The 11,983-nt window shown below is 51.3% G+C and overlaps 5 protein-coding genes across 5 annotated transcripts; 3 read left to right on the forward strand and 2 right to left on the reverse strand.

The window, feature by feature from the left end:
• Window positions 1-1,157: 1,157 nt before the first annotated feature.
• On the forward strand, window positions 1,158-3,032 carry N7468_008819 (GIY-YIG nuclease family protein; the record flags this gene model as incomplete). The annotated part of the gene is made up of 1 exon (XM_058478115.1): window positions 1,158-3,032. The coding sequence occupies one exon, from the start codon at window positions 1,158-1,160 to the stop codon at window positions 3,030-3,032; it is 1,875 nt and encodes a 624-aa protein (XP_058326445.1).
• Window positions 3,033-4,335: 1,303 nt separating this feature from the next.
• On the forward strand, window positions 4,336-5,747 carry N7468_008820 (uncharacterized protein; the record flags this gene model as incomplete). Its single annotated transcript, XM_058478116.1, has 2 exons — window positions 4,336-4,871; window positions 4,919-5,747. The coding sequence occupies 2 exons, from the start codon at window positions 4,336-4,338 to the stop codon at window positions 5,745-5,747; spliced, it is 1,365 nt and encodes a 454-aa protein (XP_058326446.1).
• A 691-nt stretch (window positions 5,748-6,438) lies between these two features.
• Window positions 6,439-7,547, reverse strand: N7468_008821 (uncharacterized protein; the record flags this gene model as incomplete). Its single annotated transcript, XM_058478117.1, has 3 exons — window positions 6,439-6,881; window positions 7,048-7,414; window positions 7,506-7,547. The coding sequence occupies 3 exons, from the start codon at window positions 7,545-7,547 to the stop codon at window positions 6,439-6,441; spliced, it is 852 nt and encodes a 283-aa protein (XP_058326447.1).
• Window positions 7,548-8,034: 487 nt separating this feature from the next.
• N7468_008822 (non-ribosomal peptide synthetase) lies at window positions 8,035-10,012 on the reverse strand (the record flags this gene model as incomplete). The annotated part of the gene is made up of 3 exons (XM_058478118.1): window positions 8,035-9,033; window positions 9,063-9,916; window positions 9,979-10,012. The coding sequence occupies 3 exons, from the start codon at window positions 10,010-10,012 to the stop codon at window positions 8,035-8,037; spliced, it is 1,887 nt and encodes a 628-aa protein (XP_058326448.1).
• Window positions 10,013-11,218: 1,206 nt separating this feature from the next.
• N7468_008823 (uncharacterized protein) lies at window positions 11,219-11,713 on the forward strand (the record flags this gene model as incomplete). Its single annotated transcript, XM_058478119.1, has 1 exon — window positions 11,219-11,713. One exon carries the CDS (start codon window positions 11,219-11,221, stop codon window positions 11,711-11,713), a length of 495 nt encoding a protein of 164 aa, XP_058326449.1.
• Window positions 11,714-11,983: the final 270 nt, after the last annotated feature.

The raw sequence follows: 11,983 nt of genomic DNA on the forward strand, positions 1-11,983 counted from the left end.
CACCTGTGCTTCACTAGGTGGTCATAAGGCTGACGATTGATGTCCAGAGTGAAAATTTTCCGGACGGTGACGAGCTCGGCAGACAAAGACCATTTATTCGTGCCAAGATGAAGACCTCACGTGGCCAGATGCCGTCGAGCGGCTCAGCCAGGCATTTCCTGGGAGAAGACCAGATCGAAGGGGATTGATACCCGGGCCTTCCCAATTGGTTGTACCAGCCGAAGTGCTGCCCGCAATCACCCGTACCCGCCTAATCTCCTCACTGCATTGCATTTCAGCACAGGACTACTATTTATAGGAGTCGCTACCAATCATAGGACGCGACCATGTCATGGCCGGCGCAGCCTTGCCTGAGACTCCTGGTCATGCTCGGGTGTTCGCATTCTTCTCATCTATTAATCAAGTAGTGCTATTGCTCTAATATACAGCCTACAGCCAACCGCTTCAACAATCTGGATTGACCAAGGGCACCGACAGACAATCCGGTCCCAGGCGTGGCACATCATTCTAAAGCGATGCTTAACATGGGTAGATCTACCGCCATACCCCAATGTGAAAGCTTCGCCAAGGGTTTTCCTGCAACTATCGCTAGCCTTCATGCAGGCTGACTGCAGGAATCTGAGCATTCGCAATGCCTCGAGGGACGAGATAAGGGGAGTTTCAGCGTTCCATCTGAGAGAGATAACCTCATAGTGGATCCCTGCTAACATTCCTGGTGTGCATGGGGATGCAGGGGGTTGCATGCCGCTTGGAGTGCCCGGTTTCTCCATCCATCTGGCACAAGCCCCATGTGAAAACGAGGTTCCAATACTCCAGCGCCTAGGAAGCTCTTTTAGCATCAAGTCGTATTAATCTGGAATCTGGGACGGTTAGAATTAGCTGGGAGATCTAGGCTTGCCTATCACCTCGTGAACTCGACCTATCCTTTGAGTTCTTACATTGTCGACTCGGAAAGTTGGGTACATGTCGGAATGGGGCTGTACTTTGGACGCCCCCCTCAATGGCGCAGCTGCTGGCCCCAGCACTAAGCCCTCGGCCCGGCGGCTATGTGAAACGGTTGCCTTTTTTTTTTTTTGGCTCTCAAAAGACATAAATGACGCTCGAGGTGTCTCCACCGAAGTTTTGCCCCATGATATTACTGAACAACTTGTGGAGTAATGGCTACCCTCAAGTCCACAACGCCTCGGACTGTACAACCACGGCTCCTTGATTGTGCATCTTCGGAACGTGACGAGTCGAAACAGGTTGCCATAATTTCGAAAAGACCGCCATTATCCAACCTACCCGTTAACAATCATATCAGGAAAGTTGATCCTCCGTTGAGTGAGAAACATGAGAACTCGGCAGGACAGGAGTTGGCGAGGACGTTGAGAGGAGGAGCCTCCCAGAACAAGCCAAAGCTGGGCACCTGTGGCTTCAAAGTGCGAGACCATACTGGAAGTTCTTCAAACTGCACAATCTCGGTTTTGACCGAGAAGAAGCGGAATGGTAAAGGAATATCGCCATTCAGTAAAGCAAATACATGTCCCACAGCACCGAAGGCCACCAGCGAGCCCATATTCAAACTCTGCACAGACGAGAAAACCCTGTACCTCAACCGCACTGGGCTATCTTTGTTGCTAAATTCTGGCGTTGTCGACACTCAATTCGATCATCCAAGTACCGTCTTTCCAGCACGCACGTCGACCGGTGGATCGCCCGGGAGGCCTACCAGACTGGGGCAGCCTCCGAAGCCACTGCCCGCCATCTCCAACCATGCCAGTAGTGTTAGCCAGACAGAGAAAGCCAAGGAAAAGTCTTCGAGTGAAACCGACCAGTCTTTTTTTCTACAGCTTACGGGAACAATTCAAGGCGGCAATAAGGATGCACTTCGAGAGTCATACGACAGGAGTCTCTTACCTACAAATGACACAAAGCAGGTGTACCTGGGGAAATCACTTCTGAAGGTGATTCCACCTGGAATCATATCGCATTTCTTGCAGAACAATACAACATGTCTATCCTTGCTGCCTGAGGGTCGGAGGTGTAGAATCGGCCATGCCACAAGGTGCTCCTTAGCTCAGATCCAGAGCATCATGTCATTCAGCACTGGAACATTCATGGAAAATATCCAACAGTTGGTGCAACTGTCGTTCTGCGCTGTGCATCGGAAGGTCGCTTTGAGAGAAATCCAAAACTGGGAAGAGGAGCTCCAAGAATTGACCAAAATGCACGAGCTCAAATCGACAGCTTTGCCCCAGAACAAGCGACTACAGGCTATTATCCGCTGGATGTGTCTTCTTCATCAGTCAGCAGGTACAGAAATCCCTGAAGACACTCAACTCCTGCCCGTGGAGGTTGAAAACATTGCCCTGCCTATAAACCCAATCCAACAGCTCCAGCCCTACAAACCCCAAAGGTTGAAAGGGTCGGTGAATGAAGAGCTGAAAAAGCTGCTCACCAAACCTCTACCAAACGCCGATGTCGAACGCCGGGGATCAATTTACATATTCTGGCAGCGCCCAAATTTCGGTCACCTCAAGATTGGCCGGACAAACAATGTTCGCGGCCGTCTAGAAGAGTGGAACAAGCAATGCAAAAAGGAGTTGATGGGACTTTTCCCTGATTTGTCCAAAGAATCAAACGAGAGCTCGCCCGATTTCCAAAAATTGCGCCACATTGGGCGTATCGAGGCTTTGGTCCACACGGAGCTGATGAACTACCGGAGATGCGAACCTAAATGCCCAGGCTGTGATAAAAAGCATATCGAGTGGTTTGAAACGTCTCAGGACCACGCAGTACGGGTCGTTCGCAAGTGGAACGCCTGGATGGCGACAGAACCTTACGAGAAACATATAGTAGATGACAAAGAAGAATGGATCCTGAAATCTGAAGAAGAGGCACGCATAGATCAGCTGTGCCAACCGGAACTGCCCTCCCCTTCCTCTTCTCCACCGTCAAGGAGAGACAAAGGACCCCGTCGCGCCCGACACTCGCTTCCAGGCACCCGAAACTCGCCTCCAAGAAAAGAGATCAGGAGAATAAGTATCTAGGGGACAAATCCTACGTGGATGAGCATTTGAATTCATTTGGGAGCACGTTCTTAAGTGGGCAGAACTATGCTCACATCCGATGCGGACGCAGGGGCAACGGCGGGCGATCGAGGAAGGGTGAAGTCCAGTTCATCTTCACGAGGCCCTCTGCGGCTCTACCAATCTATTCCCTGGAAGACGTCGAAGCCCTAAGCCAGGCCACGCGTATTGGTATGTGAAGCTGTGTAGACCGCCTTTATTGTCATTGCTTGACTAATCTGTCGCAGAAGCGAATGCGATATCTATCTCGTTTTGGATATTCGCTATTATCTGAATCCCAGTGACGATAAGATGCGCCTCAGACTTCAAGTCGTCCACGAAAATAACGGGATTCGAAGAGAAAATTGGGAACAATAAAAGGCTGTCGATAACAACCGCAGAGATCGGTTCATCTGCGCAAGAATTGCAGGAACACCGCCTAATCGTCACCGGGATGACCCTTTCCGAAGGCCTCATGCTACGACTAATTGACACTGTGAGAGGTCTTGAAAAGGATATTTTATTCTTAAACGCAGATTTTGAGGGGTTGCTGCTCCTATCTGGAATGCCGAGTGGGATCAAATTCGTGTGGCTTCTTGCATTTCGTTATTTCTTTTTATTTAATGAAGGTTAATAATCGTATCGCATGATGGTGTCTACAGGTTAAAGGGTGGCTGAGCTTGGCATCGCTTCAAGACGGTAGATGTAGGTCTTACACGAGCTTTCTTTGAGTCTATTATTCAGCCTACCGTACATGACTTGCGTCCTGCAGGCTTAACCAATGGCTTTTCAATTTGACATGTTGGTCGTTGGACAAATGGTTGAAACTGGCAGAGAATAAAGAGAAGCATTGCATGAAGACCTCTTCAAGGCTGGGGTAGCTCTCCATGGAGCATTTGATGCCTCGCATCTTTCAGCGCTTGGTTACTAGCAGCATGTAGCATTGATCTCCGCACACCACGGCATTGCTTGCATGCGAAACTAACAGAGGGCAATTGATTTATTCTGTTGATAAAACCAAGTGGCGTCAACAGTTATACCTGAGAAGACTTCGGTTATATCTACCTAGGCGGGTGTGGTTGAGAATGGTGACGTAATAACCACGAGGCGGCGCTTGTCGCTCCACTCAAGGCAGCAGCTGAAGAATGCGAGGAAAAAGTCAAATTAAATTCGCACAGAAACTTTGTGTGGGGCGCGGGGAATTTCTTTCTCCAAGACTAATAACAGCGATGTCTGCTCCCTGTACATACTAGTCACTACTTCAGCGCTCGCGCTACCAGAGCCAATGGGCACCAACGGACCGTTGTTCGTAGCACAGGAGACCATATGCTACTACCCTATAAGCACCATTTACGATGCATGTCCTCGCTATCTCTTCTATGCTTTGCTGATAGCCAGCTGCGTATCGCGCTGGACTGGCTGGCTTGCCGATGTCTTCTTAGGCACAGCCGCGACATATGCAGGCACCGCGGCAATCGAGGCCTTTATTCTCGTAGCGAATCCCGCTAAAATCGCCGCTCCTGCGCCTGTCACCATTCCATATGTGCCGAGGAATACGACTCTCCTGCAAGACTTCCCACAGCTCATCACTGAAACGGACTATGTCCTGATCCAGCCTGCAGCGTCGGAGTTGGACATCGATGCCATCATGGCCATTGTGGTCACGGGATACCTTGTTTTCGTCCCGTTACAAGCCTGGTCTCGCGTGTTGACAAAGGAAAGGGCACGAAATGTTCTATTCTATCTCTGGAATATTTTAATGCTTGCCGGCTCCATCTGTGCCCTTGTCTACTCGGCCAATGCGGCGAACATTCCGACGCAGTACATGTTCTGCTATCCTGACATTCCTCCTACGATTTGACCACCAGCGACGGGTGGCAGTCGTCGTGGAGGCCTTCCGACTGGAACTCTAGCGTGTGGATGACGTTCTCGAACGCCACGAACTGGGCCGAGCTTGGTGACATTTGCTATAACCCTTGTTTCAATACTAGCCAGATCCTGCGCAAGCCAACGTCCCTTGAGTCGGCCACGGCGTCTGAGAGCTCGGAGTTGTCCCACCCGAATAAGCTGTGGAGCAGACTGATCTACTCCCGGCAATATATCTACAGCTTGATCGTTCTCTGTGTCGTACTGAATCTTGTACTTTTGACTTTCAAATGGTTACCTTTCAGATCGCATGTCCCGTCTGCACAGATCGTGCCGATATGGAAGGAACGAAAGGCTATCTGGCACGGCATCAAATCGGAAATTCGTGGTGCATGGCCAAGGAACCCACAAAGCCCTGGGAAGGAGGAATCCAACCCCTCCAGCGCCGAGCATTCTTTCTGGGGCCGGATACGTCCGTTCTTCTCCGTTCGGGTTATCAAAGCGCTGCTCCGGGTCGTGTTCGATATCGCTATATTGATCTGTGTTATTTTCAGTATTATTGCGAGTCCTTTCACGACGATTGCGTTTGTGGTCTGGGCGGAGTGGTGGATCTATAATGATGGACCATCACAGGAGAGCCCCCAGCAGGTGGGGCAGTGGTCGTACTTAGTCGCTATCGCTCTTCTCGTGATTTCTGCTGCCGTATTGACTCTCAAGTATCGGATCGCGTCTACCACGGAGCTAAACAATGAGATTGCCAGACTGGAAGCAGATCTCGATAGGCTGCGAAAGCGCAGGGATGAGCGGATGCAATCGGATAGGGGTTTATGAGAATCACTGCGAAGACAAATATCCATATCACCTTGTATGAAGAAAAAAAATTCCTCGCTAGACCCATAAGAATGGAGGTCCTGCATAGCTTGGCCCTTGATCGTAAGCTCCAGGTGGGCAGCATAGCAAGCAATATGCGAATCAAGTCGTATGTTGAAGTGGAACCTGATCTCTCTCGTTCTGGGCATTGGTCTCGGGTTGTTTGTAAATGTCGTGAGTCTGTGGACTGTCAACTTCCTTGGCCGGAGGATAGTCTGTCTTCGTACGCGGGAAGATACAGCTGTTCTAATTGCTGCTGGTGAATTTGTGATCGGCAAGGTATAGGTGGAAAGGCCACTGTAAAGTCAAAAGCCGGCCGCCTCGGAGTCGATGTCACAGGTCCTTATAATCTAGATGTGATTATCTCGGCCAGATCCGCATAGCTGCTGCATCGGGTTTCTAAGAGTAGATGGACAGAAGTGAAGAATTCAGTGGTCAGTGCTTGGGGGGTTAGCTGGGTTCAATCAGCATCACGTCATTAATTAATTGATAAACAGGTCTACCACGCCTAATCACGCCGTTCAAATTAATCAAGAATTATCCCAATGCAGTCATCGAATTCCGAGGAAATGGCATGCTTTGAAACATTCCGAGTTCAAAAAGGCACATGATAACCAGAACTTTCTAAGGGCATACCCTGGATTCATTTACCCTAACCTCGCTCCACCCGCTGAAGGTAGCCATGAACTCGCGCAATAAGCCAGTCCTGGCCATGGAACTCCACATTGTGGATTGCGCCTGGGATAAGCCCGCTCTCCGGGTCCCATTTCTGCTCTCCCCCAGCATTTGTAGCCCGTTCCCATCGCTGCATCAATGCACGCTTGTCCACCTCTGACGGGACGTACTCGTCGCATTCGGAATAGAGCACGAGCAATTGCCCTTTGAGCTTGCCACATGCACTAACACGGCCAAATGTCTTCGCTAATGCAGCGTCAGGTAGATCCGAGCTGAACATGTCGTCGTCTGATGGGGAGCCAGGACTCTCGGGACTTGCGATGCTCAGGAAGCGGTAACCGTTGAATGGCGTATCGAGCGTGAAACCCATCTTCGTGGTCATAGCGAGTGGTAGCAGCTCCAAGGGTGGCTGTGACATGGCTAGCGACACGAGCTGGTGGTATGTAGCCCAAGCGTCATGGGGGGTTCTGGCTTCGCCGAAGATTCATGTGGAGCTCTTCTCGATCCGAGACAGGGGCTTGGAGTATGGCTCCGTCGAGAACTCGGCGAGAAGCCAAAGGGACGGTCGGATTAATATCCCCCCTACAACCGCTCTTGGTGTCTGTCAGGTAGTATAGGATGTCCTGACAGCCGGTGGAGTGGCCCATGAGAACCATCTTTCCATGCTCCTCGTGAGGAGACCGCATTTTCCTGAGATCTCTGATGAAGTTGATGCACTTGAAGATCTCACCAATATCTTTGCTGAGACTGGAGGTGCCCCATGCGCCATATGCAGAGGACAACTGAACCCAGAACAGTGACCATTTGGTGGGCTTCAGTGCCTTGGCAATGTGTTCCACATAGGGGACGGTTGGGAGGCCATCGTTCAGACCTGCAATGAAGAGCAGGGTATGAGGTCGTCCATGAGGAACGGAGGAGTTGTTCGTAAACTCGAACACGCTTCTTCCCTTGATCTGTGGTCCCCAGATTAAAATGCATTACAACCAGTCGCGTTGGTAGGCATAGGCACAGGCGCCCAACGATACCAAAATATCAACCACATACGTATTCATGGATCGTACCATGCAGGTGCTGGGCATTCGCCATGGCCGTTGGCAGGGATGTTGACGCGATGCACAAGGACGATGATGCGGCAAGGAAAAATGTCAAGATGTCAGTTGGAATGCCGTCTGAATGCTACCCAGGGCACGTGCAGATGCCAAAGGGGAATAACCTAATAATGTGCAGGCAACTTGGGCTTCGCGATTTCGCGTCGAAATCTTGCAGATCGGACGTGCATTTTGCGTTGTTCCACTTCCAAGGCTTCAGTCTACCCAACCCCACACTACTCCATCGTGTACTACATTAGCGTGGTAAATTACAAGATGAACCGGATTTCCGCGGCTGAAACTTGGAAGGCCGGAAGGCCCCGCAAACTGTGATTTGAATTGATTGCCCCACTTGAAGATCAGTCGAGGTTTGCGAAGTCTGGAAAATACAGATAGGCATTCGTGTACAGGTGAAGGCCTTCAAGTGCCTTATGCTTTGATTATTGAAACACATCATTTTCCTTAACTATGAGAAAGTAGATGGATCATGGAGGAAGGAGCTGGGCTTCAGCGCGAGGGCCATGCTGGCTTCGTCGCTCACGTTCTGAAGCATGGTACTGCTGTCCAAGCATTCGAATCATGCGTCGATCCGTCTTATTGGATGCTGTCCTCGGCACTCGTGTGGCGAGAAGGAAAAGTGTAGGGATCATATACAGCGGGAGAAACTCGGCTAGCACTTCCCGGATCTGACGGACCTTTGCCGTCGCCAAAGAATCCTCACTGCTGTCTGTTAAACGAACGTCGACAGCTTCGGAGTTATTGGGATGGTCGCTCAAATAAAGGAACGCCGCTAAGCAGGGGTCTTCCCGGCCGTCAATCACTCCCAGCAGATCAACCACGATCGCATCTTTGGGCGTGAGACATTTCCGCGCAAGGTGTTCGACTTCGATGACATCAATTCGGCAGCCATCCAGTTTCACAATCGTATCTTTTCGGCCAATGTACTCGATCCGTCCACTAGGCAACCATCGAGCCAGATCGCCCGATCGGTATAACCGGGCCCCGCTGCGATCGGGATGCAACTGGCCCAGCCAATCGGGGGTTTGATCTAGGAACCCGGCAGGTTTAGTCCTGTCGAGAGCTTGATGATTCTGATCCAGGTATCCTCTGGACAGATGGGGCCCTTCAATCACGATCTCGCCCACCGCACCGACCGGCATTAGTTTCTCGGGGTATGTGGGATCGGCGATCCAGATGGCGCCACTGGAAGGCTTCCCGATCGTCGCAACTGGGGTTCCTGGCTCGTGGACACTGTCATTGTAGGCGCAGCATACCGCTGCCTCGCCCATGCCGAATTGATTGATGAGCCTGGTGGAGCTGCCCGCCCAGTTGTTCAAGAGGTCCTTTGGGAGAGGCTCGCCGCCAACACAGAGGATTTTCAAGTTCGGTACTGCCGCTGGGTTAAGCTTGATGGCGACCGTAGGGGTTAGGAAAGCAATGTTTGCCGCAAGGGTTTGGATGTTCTCGGTCAGGTCTTGGACTGTCTTCATTGGCCCTGGCACGCAGCAACAACCCCAAGAATGAGTGGGACCAGGAATTCCAGGTTGCTAATGTCGAATGCGTAGTCGTCGAAATGGAGATAGCGTGTTTCTTCCGTCAGTCCTAGATTCCGCGAATAATCCCGTATCGCAGAGGCGTAGGAGCGATGCTCTTGAACGATGGCCTTTGGTTTTCCTGTGCTTCCTGACGTAAACAGGACAGTGCACGCGTTCGAGGGCTCAATGCTAGGGAGTTTATGTTCGGAGGACATGGGAAGAGTTTGAAGCCACTCCGGGGTTACCCCCACCACAGTATCAATGCAATGATAGAACTGGTCTGCAAAGGCAGGATCACTCAACATGACCTTTGCGTTGGTCCGCTCGATCACTGAACTCAAATAGGCCGGTGGATTACTTGCGTGGATAGATATATAAGCTCCTCCAGCGCGCAAGATCGCCAGTCGAGCAACAATTGCCCATGTTGATTTTTGGAAACTGCTCAGGACAAAAGTCTCAGGCCCCACGCCTAGTCCTCTGAGGTGAATAGCCAAGCGAAATGACAGGTCGTCCAGCTCCTTGTAGGTCAAGTCCCCGTCAAAAGATCGCACTGCCATTCGACTGGGATATTCGCGACAATTTGACAGTATGAGATCGTGGAGGCAAACATTGTTTGTGATCGATTTGGTGCGGGTGAGGACTCGGAGGAGTTTTCGATCCCAAGAGGAGCAATAGTCGATATCCTTCAACAGTAAGGTCTCGCGTTGGGTTGTGATTTGTTTCAGGACATGCCTGAATGTCCAAATTATGCTGTCTGGGTTTTCGTGGGGCGGCAGGGTCTTCTTCTTTAAGCTAGCTCGTATTTGGTTGCCATTTCTCGTCAGGGTTAGATCTGTGGAAGACTGGAAGGGTGTCAGCGACATGCAAGAGCGGCATCCCTTACTTTCAGCTTACCTTCGACTGGGTTGTTTCTTTGGTCACCGGCCATTTCGATCCAGCCGGGGGGCTGTCAAAATAGTGCAGAAATGCAGTACATGAGCCTCGAGCAGCGGGGATGGAGATGCATAAACTCCATAGAGCTGTGCGTCCCGCTTTTCAGACACGTCGGCGGATTCGATCAGCTGCAAAAGTGTCTGCACATCCCAGCTCGGGATCTACTCGAACAGTATAAACTATTGGACAGTCATTGTCGGGCTCATAGCTAAAGTGGATCACATCTGCTGGCTGGAAGCATTGGAGGGTAAGCACCCATGCCGCCTTCAAGCAAGCGAAGTGCAGTGACGTGCAAGTTCCTAAAAGACCAGGGGTGTCTATATCAAGTTCGAGAGTGTCTCTAGGCAGTTGGATCTGCCTGGACAAAGCAATCCGCTTGGGCAGAGTATGAGGGTATTTCCAACGAGGGGTTAATTGACGTGGAAACTGTCTTCTTGCAACCCCGGGAGCCATTGTGAGGAATCAATGCAATATAATGATAAAGACCAGGATGATCTCGAAGCGCGAGGGCTGGGGTCTTTCAAGTTGTTCGCACGGTGCTTCAGCACAGCTTCAGGTAGCACCGTTCGGCCATTCTGACCCAGAACGCTCAAGTTCCGTATTACCCGCTACCCCGACTCGTCATCCTTCCACATTCTTGCCAACCTGCCCACCGAGCGCTCCGTATCGTGTCACGATTACATGACAGATTCAGGTTCGTGGCTACCAGACATGTAAGAATGATCGGCTGCGACCCACAGTGGATGCGATTTTTTGGTGACGTGTTGTCGTCAAGTCATTACGCCACGAACACTCCCGCAGCCAATCGTTCCGCCATGAGCAATGCACTCCGCAGAACAGGTTCGAGCTCGCGAGATCCAGACCCCAAAGTCTCAACAAGCTGCTCTCCACAGGGCCCCACTCGTGGCCAGAACTGCGCCATAATCCCGTAATTGTTTGGCCAAAGCGGCTCGGATCGCGCAGGGGGTGGGTTTGATTTTTGCGGGCGCCTGGGTCCAAAAATACGAGCTTCCATGGGGCGAACCCGGATTCGTCCAGTCGGTATTGATTGGGTGTGGCATCACGGCCCTGGGGCGTGTCCCTATCCTGCAATGATGAGAGGTGCAGTCCTTGCTGTGTGGCGCTCTTTTGTTTGTCCCTACTGCAGTGCCCGTCCATTCTGCAATCGTACGTACAGCTACAGGGGCTAAAAGAAGCGAAAATGTTGAACGGAAATGGTTCTAGCAATGGCGCCAAGGACGAGGCACAGGACGCGAATGGTGTTCAAGGGTTGCTAGACCATGACTTCCATAGCGCCTGGGGCTCGAACTACTCTATGCGAGGTTTTGTTGCAGACGAGAGGGCGCGCGAGCTTTGGAAGCAATATTGCAACGACCCCAGCGCAATTGAACGCCAGTACCATCTTCTGTTGAATGAGTACACGGAGACATTTCAAAAGTTCTTCAAGGGATATTGGCCCATCTCTCTGCACTCTCATGTCAGCGATGTCTTGGTGCCGACAACTATGGCCACCCTGATTCTCAACACTGCATCTACGAGCCCTCTAATAATTGAGTCTCCCGAACTGTCTCCGATGATTCTAGATGAGCCCGAACCGAAGCGGATTCAAAGCTTTGTCCGGAACTTGCTAGGATGGAAAGACGTGCATGTACAAAGCCCAAGGTTTGCGATCGTCGAGGGGGATTTACGGAGGTAGCGTTTGGCCCATTGGTGAGTGGGGAAATGGACTGTCAATGGGGCATTACTGATTGGTACCAGGCACATGCATCGAAAGAATGGGAATACAATATCATTGCAGCCGGCCAACCCCCTTTTGTGATTGGCCCCGATGATTTCGCCCCCGACGTTCTGCTGGCGAAGCTAGTCGCTGCAAAAGAGCAGGGGTGCATTGCCGTGATCGTCGACCTAGTCAGCACGTCAGATGGAGCGGTATTCCCTCCTGCGAAGTTCGCGCTCCTCAAACGCT

This window comes from Penicillium chermesinum (assembly GCF_028974085.1).
Source record: "Penicillium chermesinum strain IBT 19713 chromosome Unknown utg000007l:1.0-2695246.0:1.0-2697696.0, whole genome shotgun sequence".
Taxonomy (NCBI): domain Eukaryota; kingdom Fungi; phylum Ascomycota; class Eurotiomycetes; order Eurotiales; family Aspergillaceae; genus Penicillium; species Penicillium chermesinum.